At 36.1% G+C, this 20907-nt stretch overlaps 1 protein-coding gene across 6 annotated transcripts in view; it reads right to left on the bottom strand.

Annotated features, from left to right (window-relative positions):
- The window catches only part of LOC110606358 (phospholipase SGR2), a 39728-nt gene that overhangs the window by 3100 nt on the left and 15721 nt on the right, over positions 1–20907 (bottom strand). For 2 of the 6 annotated variants that reach the window (XM_021745131.2, XM_021745130.2), the window contains exons 8-17: positions 20372–20542; positions 17522–17671; positions 16907–16972; positions 16241–16807; positions 16092–16155; positions 15862–15980; positions 15334–15406; positions 1107–1206; positions 672–765; positions 508–570 (exon numbers count right to left, since the gene is read on the bottom strand). In XM_021745131.2, coding sequence (XP_021600823.1) covers positions 508–570; positions 672–765; positions 1107–1206; positions 15334–15406; positions 15862–15980; positions 16092–16155; positions 16241–16807; positions 16907–16972; positions 17522–17671; positions 20372–20542 — 1467 coding nt within the window. Of the gene's footprint in view, positions 1–507; positions 571–671; positions 766–1106; positions 1207–15333; positions 15407–15861; positions 15981–16076; positions 16156–16240; positions 16808–16906; positions 16973–17521; positions 17672–20371; positions 20543–20907 lie in introns of all 6 variants that reach the window. The other 4 variants (XM_021745129.2, XM_021745128.2, XM_043953457.1 and 1 more) reach the window with 3 other exon arrangements.

Here is a 20907-nt window from a genome sequence, read left to right on the forward strand (position 1 = left end):
AAAGCCATTTTGCATGAAATGATATGGATCTTCTCATTGTCAGCAACCTAAATCCTAAAACAAGTGAGATATTTTAACTGTTTCCATAAGGTGCCTGAAACATTACTGTGTATCTTGCTACGTATTGGGTGATACATCCAATATCGTCAATAGGCATCAACACAACTGGATCCTACTTTAGTGGATGCCATATTGCCCGAGGTAAATTTGTTGCAATCCAGATAATATATGGGATGGACATTTCTGAAACCATGTACTAAAGCCAAGTTGATAAGTGAATCTGCCGGATTAATAAATTTAGCGAATTTATTTGTCCAGCCTTGCAGACAAAGAACATGCAGAAATCATAACCTGAGCATCAACTTTTCCTTTGCCATTTTTCCATTTCAAGAAGTGGTATTCAAGCATATATCTACCACATGGAAGTAAAAAATGGCTGCCACATTTTGGCTCATGCAAAAATGTACTTAAAAACAATAAAATTTGCAAGTCAAGTTCAACATAGACCTTTACAAAATTTAGGTGATCCATGACTGCCTGAGAACGAGCAGCTAAATCTTCTGTAAATTCCTGCAGGACATAGGACTAGCATATCAAGAGACAGACAGATACAAGGGATATGAAAAAAGGCCATTTGATTCACAATTATCAACTTGTTAAAGAGTGCCTACCTGAAATCCAATATGCAACCTTTTTCCACCTTTGTGGTAAGGAATAATAACTGGACGTTTGGTGATGTATTCTTTACAAACAAGTGGTTCTACTCTGTATAAAAATCCATAACTAGCATCCTTGATGTGTTCCAAATTGAAGACATAATAATATACACACACACCAAGAGAGAAAAACACATATACTTCCATCCAAAACATTATTAAAAAGCATAAGATGAGTAGAAGAAGGTTGGTTGATTTGTGTATGGCAAAATGGCAGAGCCGAGAGTTACATTTTATGCTTCTTCCAGATTGGAACAGATATCAAATTAGAAGTTCATCCCAAGCTCTTTGCCCACCATTCACCAAGGCCACACGATGCCAACTATCTCATGCATAAAACAAGAAAGTAGGAGAGTTCAACAATTTTATCTTTAATAGGAGAAAGCAAACCTATATGCAACAGGATCGAAGGGGTGAAAAATATTGAACATTTGCCGACAAGCTGGCATCTCTTCATTAATATTTTCCTCCCAATATTCTTGCCCTCTGCCTGGAATAGACAAGAAAAGGGAGAAAAACAAAATGAGATGAGGCCAAGATTAATGACAATGCTCAAGCAAAAAATGTCACCAAAAATTATAATTTGAAAGGGCAGAAGAAACGAATGATTATGGAAACCACAAAGGCAGTTTCTCAATGAGTAAGGTACGAGGTTTGGTATCTCCATCTTGATTATACAAAAAATAGCGAACCAGATAGATAGCATCCTTTGCTGATAGCTTTCATAAATTTATTTCTTTATAATATTCATAATGCTGCAATTCTCAATTTTTAATAAGATAAGATGCAGGAACTATTTCTTCAGATTTCCATCTCTTCACAAATAATATTGATGGGTAAGACAATAAAATTAAGGTACGGCTATGAGAAGCTCGAGCTTATATGAGAATGAATTTAACAACCATTAGATCATACATACACCTTTAGATTTGTGCATTTAATATATAACTTTGGAAAAAGTATAAAAAAATATCATGTGATTTCATTGGTTTTTCACTTCAGAATCTTTGATTTAATTTGCGTTAAAGTAGTCACTCGTAGTATCCCGCTGATAACAAACAACGGCAATTTTTAGAATGTTAACATGAAAATCATATCACAAGGTAGAAGAGAGCACTTTTCGGTTTAAACTGAAAAACTGAAAACCGACCAAACCGAAAATAAAAGAAGTGTTCTCTCTAAGCCCATATGATTAACCAAGTAAACTAACCCAACCCAAACCAACTCAACCCAGCCTTAACTTAAAAGTTCAAATCCCTAACCCTAAACCACTCCTTATAATCTCTTCTGCAATCGCAAAATGCATCCCCCCATAGCAGTTGCAGCCCCTCCTCCACTAAAATAAGTTGTCACTCCTCTGCCGAAGCAAGCCGTTTCCCCCTCCATCGAAGCAAGTTGTTGCCTCCTCTACCAACATAAATGCAAGTCATGACCGCCTCTCGATCTGATTTGTTGAATCTTCCTTGATCTGATGAGTTGGTGATAGTGAAGATTAGAGACTATGCACAGGTCATTGCGTTGTGATTTATTGTTTTGAGGTGGGTTTATTATATTTGGGTGTTAAACTTATTTAAATCTGTGTGTATTTGGGATTGGTGATTTGAGGATTAGGAATTCTGAACTTGGAGTGTAGTTGGTTGAAATTGCTAGTTTATTTCATTGTATCTTCCCCGATCTAATGAGTTGGTAATAGTGAAGATTAGAGACTATGCACAGGTCATTGTGTTGTGATTTATTGTTTTGAGGTGGAGTTATTATATTTGGGTGTTAAACTTATTTAAATCAGTGGGTTTATTGATTTGAGGTGGGGTTATTGTATTTGGGTGTTAAACTTATTTAAATCTGTGTGTATTTGGGATTGGTGATTTGAGGATTAGGAATTCTTAAATTGGAGTGTAGTTGGTTGAAATTGCTAGTTTATTTCATTGTAATTACAGGTTTTGAGATTTATTGATTTTTGGAATTTTAGGTGTTGATTAATTGTATATTTTTTTGAAGATTTTTGGGAAAATTTTGAGTATTCTTATATTTCACTCTTAATCTGTACAATTCGTCTACATGACTATTTATACACAAAGAATCATATCTAATCAGGAAGCAAATAATCAAATAATAATTAAAGAGATAATTAAGGACCCTAATCAAATCAAATTAAATCCCTAGAATCAACTAGGATTAGCAAATAAGTCAACACTCCCCCTCAAGTTGGTGCAAAGATATCACACATGCCCAATTTGCAAATCAGATTATGGTAGATCTTGTTGTTAAGCCCTTTAATAAACACATCCGCAAGTTGCTCAGTAAAAGTCACATGAACTAGGCTCAAGACACCGTCTGTTAATTTTTCTTTAATGAAGTGCCGATCAATTTCAATATGCTTCGTTCGGTCATGTTGGACTGGATTTTGTGCTATACTTATAGCAGCTTTATTGTCACAATACAAGGTTATCTTGTCTCTCTCGGACAATCTCAACTCTTCCAATAACTTCTGCAACCATAAGAGTTCACACACTCCTTAGGCCATTGCTCTGTATTCTGCTTCCGCACTTGACCGAGCAACAACACTTTGCTTTTTGCTCCTCCAAGTGACAAGGTTCCCCCCACAACTGTGCAGTAGCCAGATGTGGATCTCCTGTCATCGAGAGATCCTGCCCAATCTGCATCTGTAAAAGTTTCAATTCGGAGATGACCATGTTTGGAGTAAAGAAGCCCTCTCCCTGGCGCAGACTTTAGGTATCTCAAGATGCGAAGTACAGCTTGCATATGAGTCTCGCGAGGGTCATGCATGAATTGACTGACTAAACTAACAGCATAGGCTATATTCGATCGAGTGTGTGAGAGATAAATCAACCTTCCTACCAATCTCTGATATCTTCCAATATCCACGGACTCACCAGTTCCTGCTTTCAGCTTGTGATTACTTTCAATGGGAGATTCTGCTGGTTTACACCCCATCATACCAGTTTCTTCCAAAAGATCCAGAATTTAATTTCTTTGAGAGATGAAAATTCCTTTTTCTGATCTAGCCACCTCGATACCTAGGAAATATTGCAGTTTTCCCAGATCTTTGATTTCAAATTCCTGAGCCAACAACCTCTTTAGTTGAGCCATTTCCTCTTTGTCATCATCTGTCACCACTATATCATCAACATACACAATAAAAAGGGTGATCTTACCCTTATGATGTTTGATAAACAGAGTGTGATCAGCATTGCTTTGTTGGTAACCAAAGGACATCATGGCTCTGCTAAACCTGTCAAACCAAGCTCTGGGAGATTGTTTTAGCCCATACAAAGCTTTTTTTAACTTGCACACCTTTCCTTGTGTCTTCTCATCAGCGAACCCAGGAGGAATTTCCATGAATACTTCTTCCTCTAAATCTCCATGGAGGAAAGCATTCTTCACATCAAACTGTTGCAAGTCCCAGTCCAAGTTGGCCGCGCAAGATAACATAACTCTGATTGAATTCATTTTTGCAACTAGGACAAATGTCTCTTGATAATCCACTCCATAGGTTTGGGTGAAACCTTTAGCAACCAATCTGGCCTTAAATCGTTCAATTGTACCATCTGCTTTGTGTTTCACTGTGAACACCCACTTACAGCCAACGAGTTTCTTTTCAGGTGGAAGAGTGACAAGCTCCCAGGTCTCATTTTTAGCCAATGCTTTCATCTCTTCAATCATTGCTTCCTTCCATTTAGGTTCTGCAAGAGCTTTCTTCCAATCCTGTGGAATAGACACAGAGGAAATAGACAAGGCAAAGGCTCTATAGGAAGGAGACAAGGATTCATAAGAAACAAAGTTAGAAACAGGATGTTTAGTACAAGATCTGATCCCTTTTCTTTGTGCAATCGGTTTATCTAAATCATTGAAGCATTCAAGAGTTGTGGATAACTCACCAGAAGAAGATTCTTGACTCTGAGTAGACTGCATAATGGCTTCTTCTGCCTTGTCTCTCCTTGAATACCTTCTCAAATCTAGCTTGTCCAAACGACCAATTCTTTCTCCCTGATTGGACATCTCCCCCAGTCGATTAGAACTCAAACTCTCTAGTTGAACCATATTATCCGGAATCACACAATTCGGGATCACCTCTTCTTGCTCATTATTCTCCTCCTGAAGAGGTGTGTGGGTGGTATTGAAGTAGGGTTCAGTTTCTCGAAAGGTAACATCCATACTGACTAAGTATTTTCTAGAGGGAGGGTGATAACACCTATATCCCTTCTGTGTCGGAGAATACCCAACAAACACACATTTAAGGGCCTTGGGGTCCAATTTCCCTGCCGTCCTAGTATGGACAAAACAAACACACCCAAATACTTTTGGTGGAACAACGTATGAATTCTTCCCTTGTAGAACTGCCAAAGGACTCATAAAGTCAAGGGTCTTGAGAGGCATTCTATTTATAAGGTAAGCAGATACAAGGATTGCATCTCCCCAATATGCTTTGGGTAGATTCATGGTGAACATAAGAGATCGAGCTACCTCCAATAGATGCATATTTTTTCTCTCAGCAACGCCATTTTGAGCACTAGTATAAGGACAACTAGTCTGGTGTACTATCCCATTACTCTCCAAATAGGCAGAAAAGCTACTCTCCATGTATTCTCTCCCATTGTCAGTTCTCAAAATTTTCACCTTAGTATCAAATTGAGTACAAACCATCTTATGAAAAGATTGAAAACAAGAAAAAACATCACTTTTAGCTTTAATCAGATAGACCCAAGTCATTCGAGTGCAACAATCAATAAAGGAGACAAACCATCGATTACCAAATAAGGAGACAGTTTGAGTAGGCCCCCAAACATCAGAATAAATAGTTGCAAAAGGAATTTGACTTTTATTATGACTCAAAGGATAGGATGTTCTAGTGTGTTTAGCATACTCACAAGCATCACAAAATAAAGAGCCAAACTGGGCTTTAGCAAACAAATCAGGATAAAGTTTTTCTAAGACAAAAAATGATGGATGTCCTAACCGCCGGTGCCACTGTATTATTTCCCGATTGACATCCTTATTTTCTCCAAAACAAGCTTGAGATATCGAAGAACCCGGAGCACTCTCCAACATGTATAAGCCATCATGTAGCCTACCATTGCCAATCCTCTTCCCTGTGCGAAGATCCTGAATAACACAATGATCAGGAAAGAATTCAATTTTACAGTTAAGGGCATTGGTGATAGCACTGACAGATAAAAGGTTGACAGGAAAGTGGGGAACATGAAGGACAGATGATAATTTAATGTTGGATGTGCAAATAACAGAACCTGTTCCGGATACGGGAGTAAAAGAGCCATCAGCAATTCTGACACCATCTTTGGTTAGAGAAGGAGAATAATTGAGAAAGCCTTTAGAAGAGCCTGTCATATGTCTATTCACACCAGAATCGATAATCCATGGAACATTATTAAAAGAGGAAGCATTACCTGACTTTAAAAAGTTAGATGTGGCACCAGAGGATGAAGAGGTGTCAATATGAGACAAGAGGCGCTTGAGACTCTGAAGTTCATTAGGGGAAAGAAACTCAGTCGTTGTTGTCTCCTTAAAGGGCTCCTCCACAGTTTCTGCTAAATTAGCTTGATTTCTAGAGGTACCTCGTTTTCCTCCACGACCTCTAGTGGGACGACCATGTAACTTCCAACAAGTCTCTTTGGTATGCCTCGGTTTCCCACAATAGTCACAATGTAATTGATCTTTCTCAGAAGTAGGAGGTTGTGGTATGCTCAAACTAGTAGTCAACCCAGCCTTTTCAACTGGTGCAGTATCGAGCATAGCATGTCGACGACTTTCCTCTTGTTGAACATGGGCGTGGGCCTCTTGTAGAGAAGGAAAAGGATTTCTTCCCAACACTTGGACTCGAATTGGATCATATTCATTATTCAACCCTGCAAGAAAATCATAGACCCGCTCCTTTTCAATCATTCTCCGAAATTTGACTGTATCTCCAGTGCAGTCTGCCTGGAAGTCTTGATAGTAATCAAGTTCTTGCCATAAGCCACATAACTCAGAATAAAATTGGGAGATAGTCATCTCTCCTTGCTTAGTACCATTAATCTTATTCCGAATATCATAAATTTGGGCATCATTCCCAATCTTGGAATAAGTTAAGGACAAAGCTTTCCATATTTTTGCAGCAGTATCAATTAACAAATAGGACTTAGAGATATTAGGTTGCATAGAGTTCAGTAACCATGTCATAACAAGAAAATTATCTGAGTCCCATTGAGGAAAATCTGGATCACTCTCATCATGTGCTTTTTATTACCAGTGACATAACCCTGCAGTCCTCTAGCCTTGATAAACAACAAACAAGACCATGACCAAGCAAGATAGTTGGTTCCATCAAGTTTTATGGGACTAATTTGGAAGGAAGGATTATCAGAGTTAGGAGTCGAGACCCTTTTACCTTCTGCCATAGTAAAGATTTATGAACCGTGAAAGAATATGAGGTACCCAAGGTTGTACACACAAGAAAGCCCAATTGATTCACCAAAAAACCGGGTAACAGCACGGGAAGGCCGGAAAGATGGTCGGAATCGTCGCCGGAGTGATCGGAGCGGCGAAGCAGTGACGGACGGTGGGTCACGCACCGGGAACCGCCGGGTCACGCGCCGGGAATAGGTGGCGCGTGAGCTTCACACACAGGCTTTTCCGGCGTCGGAGCAAGGCGGCAGTCCGGCGGTTCTCCTGGTGCCGACGGTGAGAGAATGAAAGCCTCCTGAATGGGTTAGTACCAAAAAAGTAGATCTAGGGTTTTGAAACCCTAAAGAAGAAAAATTGAATTTGGACCCAAAAAAATCAGGAAAAAGGCTCTGATACCATGAAGATTTTTGGGAAAATTTTGAGTATTCTTGTATTTCACTCTTAATCTGTACAATTCGTCTACATGACTATTTATACACAAAGAATCATATCTAAACAGGAAGCAAATAATCAAATAATAATTACAAAGATAATTAAGGATCCTAATCAAATCAAATCAAATCCCTAGAATCAACTAGGATTAGCAAATAAGTCAACATTTTTCAACCTACTTTCTGTAAGTTATTTGGGATTTGTGGTATTACAGTAGATTGAGAACTTGTATATGAATTATAGGCTCTAATTTTGTTTGTTATTTGTTTTATTTGACTTTGAAAACTCATTTTGCAAAGGGATTTGAAGGGATTGAATAACTGGGAATGAAATTGACACAATTCTTGATAATTTCAGTTTTCAATAAATCGAATCAAACTGATTAATATTGATTCGGTTTGATTCGATTATTCTTGCATATCGATTGGTTCAGTTTAGATTTTTTAAGCGATTCAGTTTTTCAATTTCGGTTCGGTTTTGAATGCTCTTCCCCGTCATGAGTTATTTCTTTAACACAAATTGAACCATATATCCTGAAATGAAAATGTAGTTTAATGAGTGAAACTACAAGGTAATTTTTGTACTTTTCCCTTTTAATTAATAATTATAATTTGCTTGCTACGTTGACATTTCTTAACAGTGTCTAGAAATTGTCGTCGTTTGTTGACCAACATAGAAGGTTTGTAACTAGGAGGATTCAGATCTTTGGAATCCTAATTAGGCTTGATTATAAAACTTGATTATAAGAATTTTATTTTTATTATAAATATTCCTAATTTAGGTTGATTCTTTATGTATAAAAACCTTGTAAAGATCAATTCAATTAGAATAGAATTAAAAATTCCTCTAAAAAATCTTTATGGCATCAGAGTTTTGCTAATATTATTTGGTATAAGGTTTCCTAAGTTAGGATTTTTATAGGTCAAGCATCTAGGCGACTCTATAGAGGGAGTTATCCGACACCGCCCATACCAAGAGAATATCCATTGGATCTCCAGCCTTTTCCCGACGACACACCTCCGTTCCGGCCATACGCGTGATCTCATGCGCCACCACAGTCTCATAGTCATTTTCACGTGCCAGCACGTAGGTCCTTCTCCAGTGCCCTTTTCTGATGATACTCCTTTCTAACGACCTCCCTTTCACGTCGCACCTCTGACCAACCCAATCCCATCCCTTTTCGCCTCTGCTACTCCAGTGAACAGTAGTTCTTTACCTGTTTTGAAAAAAAAGAAAGTTTATTTTTCTTCTCCTTGAAATGGCAAACAAGAAAGTGCTAATGTGGAAAATGTAAGGGCCTCTAACAATGCTTTCGTTTCATCTATTGATTTTGCTCCATAAATTATTGATTCTGGCTCAAATAGACACATGCAGACTCTTCTCAAGGTTTCCTTAATTATCTTCCATGTCTACAAAAGAATACTGTTAGAATAACCGATGGTTTCTTCACTCCTATCTCTGAAACCGATGCTATTATTTGTACTCCAAATATCAAGCTATCCACTGTTCTTTGCATTCCTTGTTTCCCTGTTAATTTGTTAATCTTTTATTTGTTAATGCTCTCACCAAAGCACTTAATTGTAAAATTGAATTTTTTTTCCTGACTATTGTATTATTCAGGACCTTCAAACTGGGCAAAAGTTTGGCAATGATAGACTACACGATGACTTATATATATTGAAAGAAAATTTGAGTTTGAATTCACCTCGGACTCTTTTTAAAAGAAACCAGGATGTCAACCAGGAAATCATACAGTGGGTCGACGATTAGAACATCCATCCTTCTTTGTTTTAGAGAAATTTTATCTTGATTTATTTTCCAAGAATCAATGTGGTTCTTTAATTTGTAATGCCTCTTATCCCTCCAGTATTAATAGGAGTACGATTCCTTTTGTGACCATCCATTCTGACGTTTGAGGACCTACTCAAACACTCTCACTATCTGCTCACTATTTAGTAATCATTGATTTGTGACTTTTATTGATCGTTGCACTCGCATGACTTGGGTTTATCCGATAAGGGCAAAGAGTAATGTGGTTTCTTGCTTTCAATCTTTTCACAGGATGATTTGTACTCAATTTGATATTAAGATAAAAGTTTTGAAAACTGATAATTGTACAGAATACTTGGATTGTCGTTTTGCTTATCTGGAGTCTACTAGGATACTGCATCAAACTAGTTGTCCTTACACTAGTGCCCAAAATAGTATTGCTGAAAGAAAAAATACACATATTAGAAGTAGCCCGATTTCTCTTTTTCACCAATCTTCCAAAAACTTATTGGGAGAGATGCAGTCTTAGCCACAGCTTATCTCATTAATAAAATGTCTCTCAAAGTTCTTGCCTTTCAAAGCCCTTTAAAGGTGCTACAAGGGAAAAATGCTTATATTGTTCTACTAAAGGTGTTTGGATGCAAGAGTTTGTTCATAGTAAAACAGGTGGAAAGCTTGATACGAGAGCTCTTAAATGTGTGTTTGTTGGATTCTCTCTCACATAGAAAGGTTACAAGTGTTACCACTCTCCATCTAGAAAATACTTTATCAGTATGGATGTTATATTTAGAGAGATTGAACCTTACTTCAGTACTACTCCATCCGACAGCTCTTAAATATGCGTTTGTTAGATACTCTTTTGCATAGAAGGTTACAAATGTTATCACCCTCTATCTAGAAAATACTTTATCAGTAGCCCTCCATCTAGAAAATACTGATAAAGTATGAATATTACATTTAGAGAGACAGAACCTTGCTTCATTACTACCTCATCACCTCTTCAGGGGAGAACAGAACAATGAGAGAGAAAAGATGATTCCTAGTTCTATGACTCTAAAGCGTTTTATTCTAGAGGAGACTACTATACACAGGGGAAGACTATTAGTCAGGAAAAGATAATTGGGTGTTTGGATAAACTAGATTTAAAGAGATATTCAAAAAGAGACATAACGAAAGTAGAAAAAGCCATTGTGCAGCCTACTCTTCTCCGTCTGATGAGTCATCCCTAAATCTTGAGGCCATTCCTAAATCTTGAACCCATTGATGATCTGAATAAATCAATAGCTCAAAGAAAAGGAGTTAGGTCTTACACAATGCACCCTATTTTTTAAAACTCTCTTATGATTCTTTATTTTCATCTTATAGAGCTTTTGTCTTATCTATTTTCTCTGTGTCTATCCCACAGGATTGGAAGGAAACTCTCAAAAATTCTAATTAGAATGGAGGAATAATTGAAGAAATGAAAGTCTTGGCTAAAAATAAAACTAAGAGTTGATGTCTCTTCTACCTGAAAAAAAAAAAAAAAAAAAAAAAAAAAAAAAAAAAAAACCCAGTTAGCTGCAAATGGGTGGTCACCATGACATTCAAAGCAGATGGGTTAATCGAAAGATCCAAATCTAGACTAGTTGCTAAAGACTACACTCAAACCTATGGAGTGAATTACTAGAAGATATTTGCCCCTGCTGCCAAAATAAACTCAATCAGAGTATTGTTATCTTGCACTGCCAATCTTGACTAAGACCTACAATAATTTGATGTGAAAAATACATTCATCCACGGAGACTTAGAGGAGAAAGTGTATATGTAAATCCCTCATGGATTTGCTTATAAAAAAACACAAAGATGTGCAGGCTAAATAAAGCTTTGTATGGATTGAAGCAGTCACCCAGAGCATGGTTTGATTAGCGATGTAAACGGGTAGGGTACCCGCGAAAATTAAACTACCCGAACCCGAACCCGATTTATATTAGTAATATCCGAACCCATTCCGAACCCGATTAAAAATTAATTTAAACTATCCGAATCTGTCACAAACCCGATTATTATTATCCGAATAAAATCCGAACCCATTTAATCTTATATATTTTAATTAATAATTTATATAAAAAATAGTTTTCATTAATAATTTTCATTTAAAAAATATAATATTTCTAAAGAATATTTAAATTTAAATTTTTAAATAAAAATATATAAAAAAAATTTATAAATATTATTGTAAAATATATTTTTTATATTAAATTAATTATTGGGTAAACTATAATTTAGTCCCTCTGATTTAGTGAAATGTAACCTTTCGTCCCTCTATTTTAAAAAATCGTCAATTTAGTCAATGTGATTTTTAAAAACTATGCCATTAGTCCCTCCCGTTAGATTTTCAGTTAAAGTCGCCGTTAGTCTTAGTTAAAAAACTAAAATACCCATTATTAATATCATTCTCTTCTTCTTCTTTACACCCACATCCCAAACTTAGAAATGAGCACTAGCCTGAGCTTTAGGCGGAGGAAACTAATCCCTCGAAATGCCGCCACCTGCACAACCGAGCACTAGCCTGAATGGTGACCACAGACCATTACGCCCACCGCAGAGTTCAAACACCCACCACCACCATCCTTACTACCCAACGTCGTCGTCTTCCAAGTCAGCCTCCTTGAAAGGCTGCTGCTGCTGCTGTTGTCTCTTCCTTCTCTTCTCCTTCCTTGCTCCCCTTGTTCTCGCTATCTTTCTTATCATTATTCTCACCGTCAAGCCTAAGAAACCTGAGTTCGATCTCCAACAAGTCGGGGTCCAGTACATGGGCATCCCCGCTTCTAATCTCAATTCACTTGACCCGACCATCGGCACAACCACCATGACCACTGGCGCCACCACCGCTTCACTCTCTTTAACTATCCACATGCTATTCACTGCCGTTAATCCCAACAAGGTAGGGATCAAGTACAGCGAGTCTAAATTCACTGTCATGTATCATGGGATTCCTTTGGGGAAGGCTTCGGTTCCTGGGTTTTTGGGGAAGGCTTCGGTTCCTGGGTTTTATCAGGAGGCTCATAGCGAGCGGCAGGTGGAAGCCACCATCTCCGTTGATCGTTATAGCTTGATCCAGGCCAATGCTGTTGATTTAATCAGGGATGCTTCGCTGAATGATAGAGTGGAGCCTCGGGTTCTGGGTGAAGTTGGTGCTAAGATCCGTGTTGTAGACTTCGACTCACCTGGAGTCCAGGTCAGCCATTAGCCATCCTTCTTCTCTTTTCTATCTTTCAGCATCAGCTTTTCTTTTTTACTTCTAAGATTGGCTTTACCTTGCATTAAATATCCAACATTGCTCATTTCTAATTTTGGCTTATAATTCCTCTTCCCTAAGTTAATTTTGGTTCTAGTTTCTGAAAAATTGGATGTGGGTTCTTTTCTAGGCATGGATTTTTGGTTGCTAACTAAATTTTGGCTTCTGGGTTCTTCTCTACGAATAAGACGTTTGACATTGCTGCTCCTTCTTTTGCTTCCTCTGCTGATAATCGGTTCACGTTAAATACTCTGCCTGATTCAACCCAGTTCAAACACCACCGTAAGATTAAAAATAAAAAGTACCTGCAAGTTAATAAGCGGAATATGCAAAACTCAGATCTTCAACACCATAGCAAAAATATGATGCGTTAAAAATCACAGAATAAAAAGGCAAAAAGAATTTTTTTTTTCTTTCTGGAGAGAGAAAGAAAGAAAATGTACAAAGTCGTAGAAAGTATTGAAGAAGAAACTGATATGGGTATTTTAGTCTTTTAACTAAAATTAACGGTGATTTAACTGAAAATCTAACGGGAGGGACTAATGGCATAGTTTTTAAAAATCACAGTGACTAAATTGAAGGTTTTTTAAAACAGAGGGACGAAAGGTTACATTTCACTAAACCAGAGGGACTAAATTATAGTTTACCCTTAATTATTTATATAAACGGGTTCGGATAGTGGGTACCCTGTACATAAAACCCGAATCCGATCCGAACCCGCAACGGGTATTATTTTTAAAACCCGAACCCATCCCAAACCCGATTATAACTACTCAAATCCGTTCTATTAGGGTTCGGTCGGATCGGGTACCCGAAAATACCCGATCCGTTTACATCCCTAGATTTGATCGATTAAGCAAAGCTATGACACCACAAGAATAAAATTAATCTTCTTATAGTCTATATTGATGACATAGTAACGATAGGGAATGACACTGAAGAGATGACTCGGCTGAAGAAGCTTTTGGCTCAGGAGTTTGAAATTAAAGATTTAGGAAAACTTTAATATTTTCTAGAAATCAAAGTTGCCAGATCAAAGAAGAGAACATTTATTTCTCAAGAAAATACATTATGGATCTTTTAAAAAAAATTGTATGTTAGACTGCAAATCAGTAGAAATTCCCATTGGGAGCAATAACAAGCTACAAGCAGGGAGTGGTGAATAAGTGAATATTGGCAGATATCAGGTTGATAGGCAAACTGATTTATCTTTCGCATACTCGACCAAACATAGCATATGCAATCAGCTTAGTCAGTCAGTTTATACGTGATTCTCGTGAGTCTCACATGCAAGCTGTTTTTCACATGATCCTCAAGAAAATACATTCTGGATTTTTTAAAAAAACTGGTATGTTAGGCTGCAAACCAGCAGAAACTCCCATTGAGAGCAATAAAAAGCTACAAGCAGGGAGTAGTGAATAAGTGAATATTGGCAGATATCAGGTTGGTAGGCAAACTGATTTATCTTTCGCATACTCAACCAAACATAGCATATGCAGTTTAATTTAATGATGGTTAAACTCATTCTCATATAAGGCCGAACTTATATTAGACACACCCTAAAATTTAGGTTGTCACTCAAAACATAAGATCCCTTTGCTTAGATTGGAGGTGAAATTTACTCCTTTTATTTCTTTTTATTTTGAACTACGAACTCAGTTACTTTGAAAACCTTTTATGTGGTTCCTTTTCGGTGTTCCTGCCTCAAATTTGGATTAATTATACCAACCGCCCCTCAATTTTTAGATGATTGTTTCATTTCAGACACTTAACTTTAATTTGTGAAAATAAAATCTCAACTTCAGTTTGTTCTAGAAAATCCCTCCAGCTCAACCTTAATAGCAAGTTTCTAGGATAAAAAAAATAAATAAATAAATTTACTCTGCTCCAAAAAAGAAATCACCATTTTACTACCTTTCCTTCTCTCTCTCTAGATTCATAATTTCTTATAGTCAAATTAATTAATACTTATCTACCAAAAAAGTTACTTTATTTTTAGTAAAGTTATTATTTATTATATTTATTAATGAAATTATTTACTAAATTTTTTTCTATTTTGTTATTAATTTTTTTATATTAATTTAAATTTTATTAAACATTAATTGAGTTCATATGCAAGTAATTTTATTTTTCCCATTAATTTTACAACACTATTTTCTAAAATCTTATTTCAACAGAATAATTTAGTTCAAGTGCCAATTAATTTACTTGCTCATTAATTTTTTTAAAAAAATCATATAATTTTCTTAAAATATAATTGAATTAAACAATTAAATTCAAGTCTCGATTTAACTAGGACTATAATTACAATTTCAGTTTGTTTTATACAAAATAAAATTAACTTTTAAATACTAATGACAATTATGTAGTTAAACCATAATGGTACACCCTAGCCATAATCCAGAATATTTATTAATCACTATGTCATTCAACATTTGAAACCCAATGTCCTACATAATGAGCATGCATTTGACCTTAAGGTCATCAACCCAAATATCTAATTTTGATGTCTTATGATTTGGTCTCTGAAGAAGAGAGATTTTTTCAATGGAATAAACACAGCTAAAAAGGGATAAAATAAGAAAGCCATACCAGAGCATAGCAATTAACAAATCATAAGAGGCAAACACAAACATCAAAAGTATTGCTGAAAAGCAGATTAACAACTCTTAACATATTAAATTACTAATTTCAATATTAGGTATTGAGTAATACCAATTCCAATGCGGATGTTACGAAGCGCAAGGAAGACACCAAGAGGTGATCCAACAGCAAAGAATGTGTCAACCTGATACAAAAATTTCATTCAAATTAATGACACATCCCATAAATGTTAAACCTAAACTCAATAATGCTTCAGAATTTGTAACCTCTTCACTTTCTAATTTTTAAAACAAATATATTAGAAGTTGAAATTATATCAAACAGGGACAACAAACTTTGGACAAATATAGTATTACAATTCACAATGTGGAACTTCGGACAAAATTAGTATATCACGATGCAAAGGACATCTCAGTGCAAAGGCTCAGCGCCTCGGCGCATTCTGAGGGTTGGGGAAGACTGTTTATTGTGCGCGATATTCCCCTTTTTTTTTTTGCAAAGATGCACTTGCACAGCTCAAACCCAGAACCTTCTAGTCACAAAGGAACAAACTTATCATGTGCCAACGACTCCCTCCTATTTTGCAACACAAACGTAAAAGAAAATTTTAGAAGGAAAAAGAAAATAATTTGTCCTTACCTTGAATTCAAGCTTTGTGTACTTAATATAAGGTGTAAAACTCTTTGGTTCGTCATCGGTAACACATGGAAGCTTCTCAGACATTTGTTGCTTTACTGCGGTTGCATCCACTGTATTTTCTGTTTAGCACATCATAACCAAAACATATCAACACTTGAGAGCACCTTCATAAAATAAGAAGATAGTAACTTATGTATGTTAAGATTAGCTATTACCTTGATGCAACCCACCATGTATATCTTTAATACTGGATTGTGATTCCAATTCCGCAATCCTAGCCCTAAGAGAATCAATCTGAAACATAAACCACAAATTTAATGCACAGCAAACTAGTCTACTAAATTCTACATAAAAAGATTACATATCTAAAATTGCAGACCTCTTCCCTCAACAATTTAATAGTTTTATCCTTATTGCTAGAACTATTGCTAATACAACTGTCATCTTCTGCTACCATTTTGGCAAAACCACTAATGTGATCATCACTTTTCACTCCAGCAGCTTCAACTAATTCATCCATTCCCTGAGAAAGCACGTCACTGGAATCATTACCCAATTCAAGGTCACTTCTCTCACTCCTTTGCTTAGAGTCGACAGCAGTTGCAGGCAGTTCCTCGAAATTATCAACCAGTTGATTCGGGATAGCACAAAAATCCAAGGCACGTCCATCAGTACATACTGAAGTTGACTGTTCACTTGTCATTTCTCCATGAGCAGGATTGGCTTTTTCCATTGCTCCATTAATGCTGGGATTATTACCCTCCAGATTTGTTGAAGAGTCGCTTGCAGAGCATTGGTTACTCGTGTCAATAGCAGATTGATCACTCCTAGCATGTGCATGTTCCTTGAACATCCAATCCATTGGAAATGGTGAGGATAGATTCTCCTGATGGCAGAGGATGTCATACGAGAGGACACTTCCCAAAGAATGGCCATAGATAGAAACCTATCCAAATATTAGCAATATTTTGAGACAATTCAATGCAGCAAAAAAGAATCTCATCAGTTGCAAAGGATCACAGCATCAGCTCAATCAGCCACATACCTTTCCATCATAACCAGGATTGCGCTTAAGAAACTTCAGATATAACCGGTTTAATTGGTTTGATACCTGGAGCAGAGGTGATTACTCGTCAATTCATTCTCTGAACAAGTTTCTAGTCCCAATCTAAAAACTTGAAGCAATTATATGGTCCATGAAATAAGATTGTAATTGAATAAATTATCCAAAGAAAGAAAAGGAATAAGTATACACAGATACCATATAATCTAAATCTTATAACATACACCTACGAAAGGTATTTCAAATGCAACGATTTATGTGGGCCAGAAAAGAAAATTTGAAATATAACATGCAATGACATTATCACTTGTTGCTGAATATATCTCCACCAGAAGTTGTTGTTGCAAGGAACTGCTAAACTTCAGTCAAGAACAAAGGCTTTCATGCTGTTAACAAACTAAGGCACAAACTAAATTTACCAAAAGTTTAAAAAAGTGCCTACATAATGAATAAAGTCAAACATTTATCACAAGTACATATGATAGCGCTATCTCCATTAAGCAACCGAATCCACAGAAGCATTTAGAAGATTCAAAAGCATTTACTGGATAATGAACCACAAGATGATACAAAAAAAATTGGAGATCAAGTACACACCGAATTAATAATGTCTTGACAATAGATGGGGCTCATGTAGTATAATACATCATGTACTGTTGCACTCAGCATGACACGCAAACCACGTACACCGTCCAAAGTAATCTTTTCAACTGCAGTTTCACCACTAAGCTTCAAACCCTTTCTCCACTGAAAAACAAACGCAGGAAGTTTATAGCACATGCTAACACAAAGAGAAAGAAACGAAAACAAAATCAAAAAAAAAAATAAGGAGAAGCAAAAAGGAAGAGAAAAAGGCATGAAGAGTTCATGTGCAAACAAAAACAGGGAAAAGAAAATTTAAGCCAAAAAAAAAAATCCATCCTAACATACCTCACATTTTCTGAGTAAATCTTGAATTTTACTTTATTTCGTACCTAAAAATAAGCTGCACTTTTTAATTTACCATATTACTGGTGGGATCCCATTTTTTCCATATAGTTTCCAAAAAAAAAAGGTAGCCTCTTATTTTAGCGAAAAATTTAAAAATTTTTAGTTCTAAATTTTAGCATAGTAAGAAACATGCCTAATGCTGATGGTCAAAAAAATTGTAGTTTTCTCACAAGGGTTCCCCTAGGAATCTACCCAAATGATAATTTAAAAATAAATATGCAAACTAATAAGCATTTTGGCAAAGCCCAGTCCCAGGTACATGCAAATCCTTAAAACAAAGGAAACTCCCATAGTCCCACCGTCGTCTTGCAACACTAGAAGCATGGATTTAAATCACGATCAAGGCTGGGAATGGAAACAGCCATAAAATAATAGTAATTGCCTATTGCTATGCAAATTTTTTTGAAAAAAATTACAAAGTTCATGACATGGACAGATACTTTAAGATACCATTAAAAACTAAGATACCCAACTAAATTTATAGAGACATTAAAATACATAACTTAGAAGTAAAAAATAACCAAGATCCTGAATGAGCATATGTACTATGGCTCATTGTAGTAGGATCTTGAATGGGTTGGGAGTATGTGGATATAGAAATATACATTAATTGCTCTTCTTCAATTCAAATTAAACTTCACTACTTGATGAGCTTAGCTCAAGAAATGAAGATTTGTGAAGATGGAAAATTTAGAGAATCAGATAGAGAAATATAGAAACCAGAAATAAAATAAGCACTACGCCTCTCTGCAACATATATAAAAAGAATCCCTATTATCTATGTGGGTAACGGTCAATCATCATTAAGCAATTGTTGCTAACCATGGTTATTGAACCCAGACCAGACAGGCCGGCCAAACCAATTTCACTGGGAATTGAAGCACCATGTGTTTTATTTTAATCACCAATCCTGATTTTCAGAAAATCAATGTAAATCAGTGTGAACCAGCCGAGTATGAACCAAGAACCAGGACAAGTTTGAATGAATCCAATTTGATTAAAGCTTGCAAAGTGAGCTGCTAGGATTTGAACCCGACATGAAGAGAACACATCAAGAACCAAGTGAACTACAAAGTCACTATGAGTATTACTTTTGTTAACTTAAATTATATTATATTTAAATAAAATAATTATTAATTATTAACTTACTCACAAAATTTCACCTTCATAAATGGTTTAGGCCATTTTGCTAGCAAGGAACCCAATTTTGGTCCAATTCCTGAAACAAAATTCCACACTCTTGGGCCTGCAAGTCTCAATATGGTATCAAAGCAATGAGGTCATAGATGTGGGACTCAAAAGCATGGTGGCTGAGCATAAAGAGCTAGACCCATGAAATGGGACAAAGATGGGTCAAATTCAAGTGGATCCATGGGCTAATCAAGGAGAGCTAGACCCTAATGGTAGAGCCAAAAAGAGCTAGACCTAAATAGACCACTTCATGCAATGACAAGTGACAACTAGGCCTGTGAGCCTAAAGCCTGAGCCTGAACACAATTCCAATTAAAGGAGTGTTGGTACGTGAAAAATGGGACAAAGTCCCATATCGACCAAAATTTTTTAAAAAAATAAAGGTAAACAAAATAATAAAGGAATACCCAGAAACACATCTACAAAAGTTTTGTATCAGAATCCACAAAGAAACGATCCAATTGATCAAGATGCACAATGAGGATCCTATCCATAAAGTGATGCAAACCAAACCAAAGTGGCTTAGACAATTTTGGTGATGGAGAGGCCAATTCCTAAAGTAGAATCAGACTATTTGTTGATCTGCACTTCTATTCTCAATAAGAAGCTTGATAGTTTGTTAAATATTTATACCCATTTTTATAATGCTCCACTCTAATAGAATGTGAAAGAAAACTTTTCAGTCGTATGTTAAGCTTACAAAATAGATAAAGCAATTTGACTGCAAACTTTTCAATGGTATGTCAAGGTTCACATAATAGATAATTCCCCATTCAGCTAAATCAAACAAATAATAAACATCTACACTATGAGATTACTAACTTTTTGGAAATAAAGAAAGAAAAAAAACAATTGTGGGGTAATCTAACAACAGTGACTATAAGTGCCTTTCCATTCCATATTAGTTGACAAAGCCTAACTTCATAAGAACTGGATGAAATATGATGCAATTTTACCTTAAATCATCCAAGGAAGTCAACCAAATAAATAACTAAAGCATGAAAGAAAAGCATTTCACCCCACATGACAGTCCTCATTTTCTCAGTGAGATGTCCATTATGGTTGTCTGCTTTCAAAGAGCCAATACACAAGATATAATAAATTCATGAACCCATCGCTTCATGTATAGACCATGCAAAACTAATTAAACTTCACAAGTCGCATTCTGTGAGAAATCTTTTATTTAGCTTGGCTATGGACATATTAAATCATAGGGAAGTTCAAAACTCCAAACAAGGAAGATTAGCACTTCATTAGTTTGTTTACCTGGCATGGTATGAAAAGGACTCGTTGAGCACTACGCTGGTGTGAAGTGAGGTGTCTTTCAGCAAGACTTGCCGTGATATGGCGAAAATTTCCAACATCATCAACCAAATTAGATTTCTCCAACCTTTGGCCAATTCCATGAACCATAAAAACAACATGACGAACAGGAACCTTGACCAAAAAACTTAGGATTAAACCATATCCAATCAACAAATTAATGAAAGAAAAACAATATTCAAAGAGGAACCCACATCTGGGAGAAATTAGGAAAAACTATTAATTTAACAAAATCACACAGAGGGAAAAATAAGCTCCAAATGCATGCTATCTATAACTAGTTTAAGTTGATGTGCATAATATTGAAAAGAGAAATCATGTTCTCCTTGTTTTTTTTTCCGCTTGAAAATAATTACAACCAAAAAGATTATCAAGCACATCATTTACAATAATACAACCAAACAAAAAGGAAGGTCATTATTTTCACACATGAAATAGTCTGTCTGCAACCTATCTACAAGAATCAAGCACTTTAGAAA

This window comes from Manihot esculenta, chromosome 18, assembly GCF_001659605.2.
Source record: "Manihot esculenta cultivar AM560-2 chromosome 18, M.esculenta_v8, whole genome shotgun sequence".
NCBI classification, from domain to species: domain Eukaryota; kingdom Viridiplantae; phylum Streptophyta; class Magnoliopsida; order Malpighiales; family Euphorbiaceae; genus Manihot; species Manihot esculenta.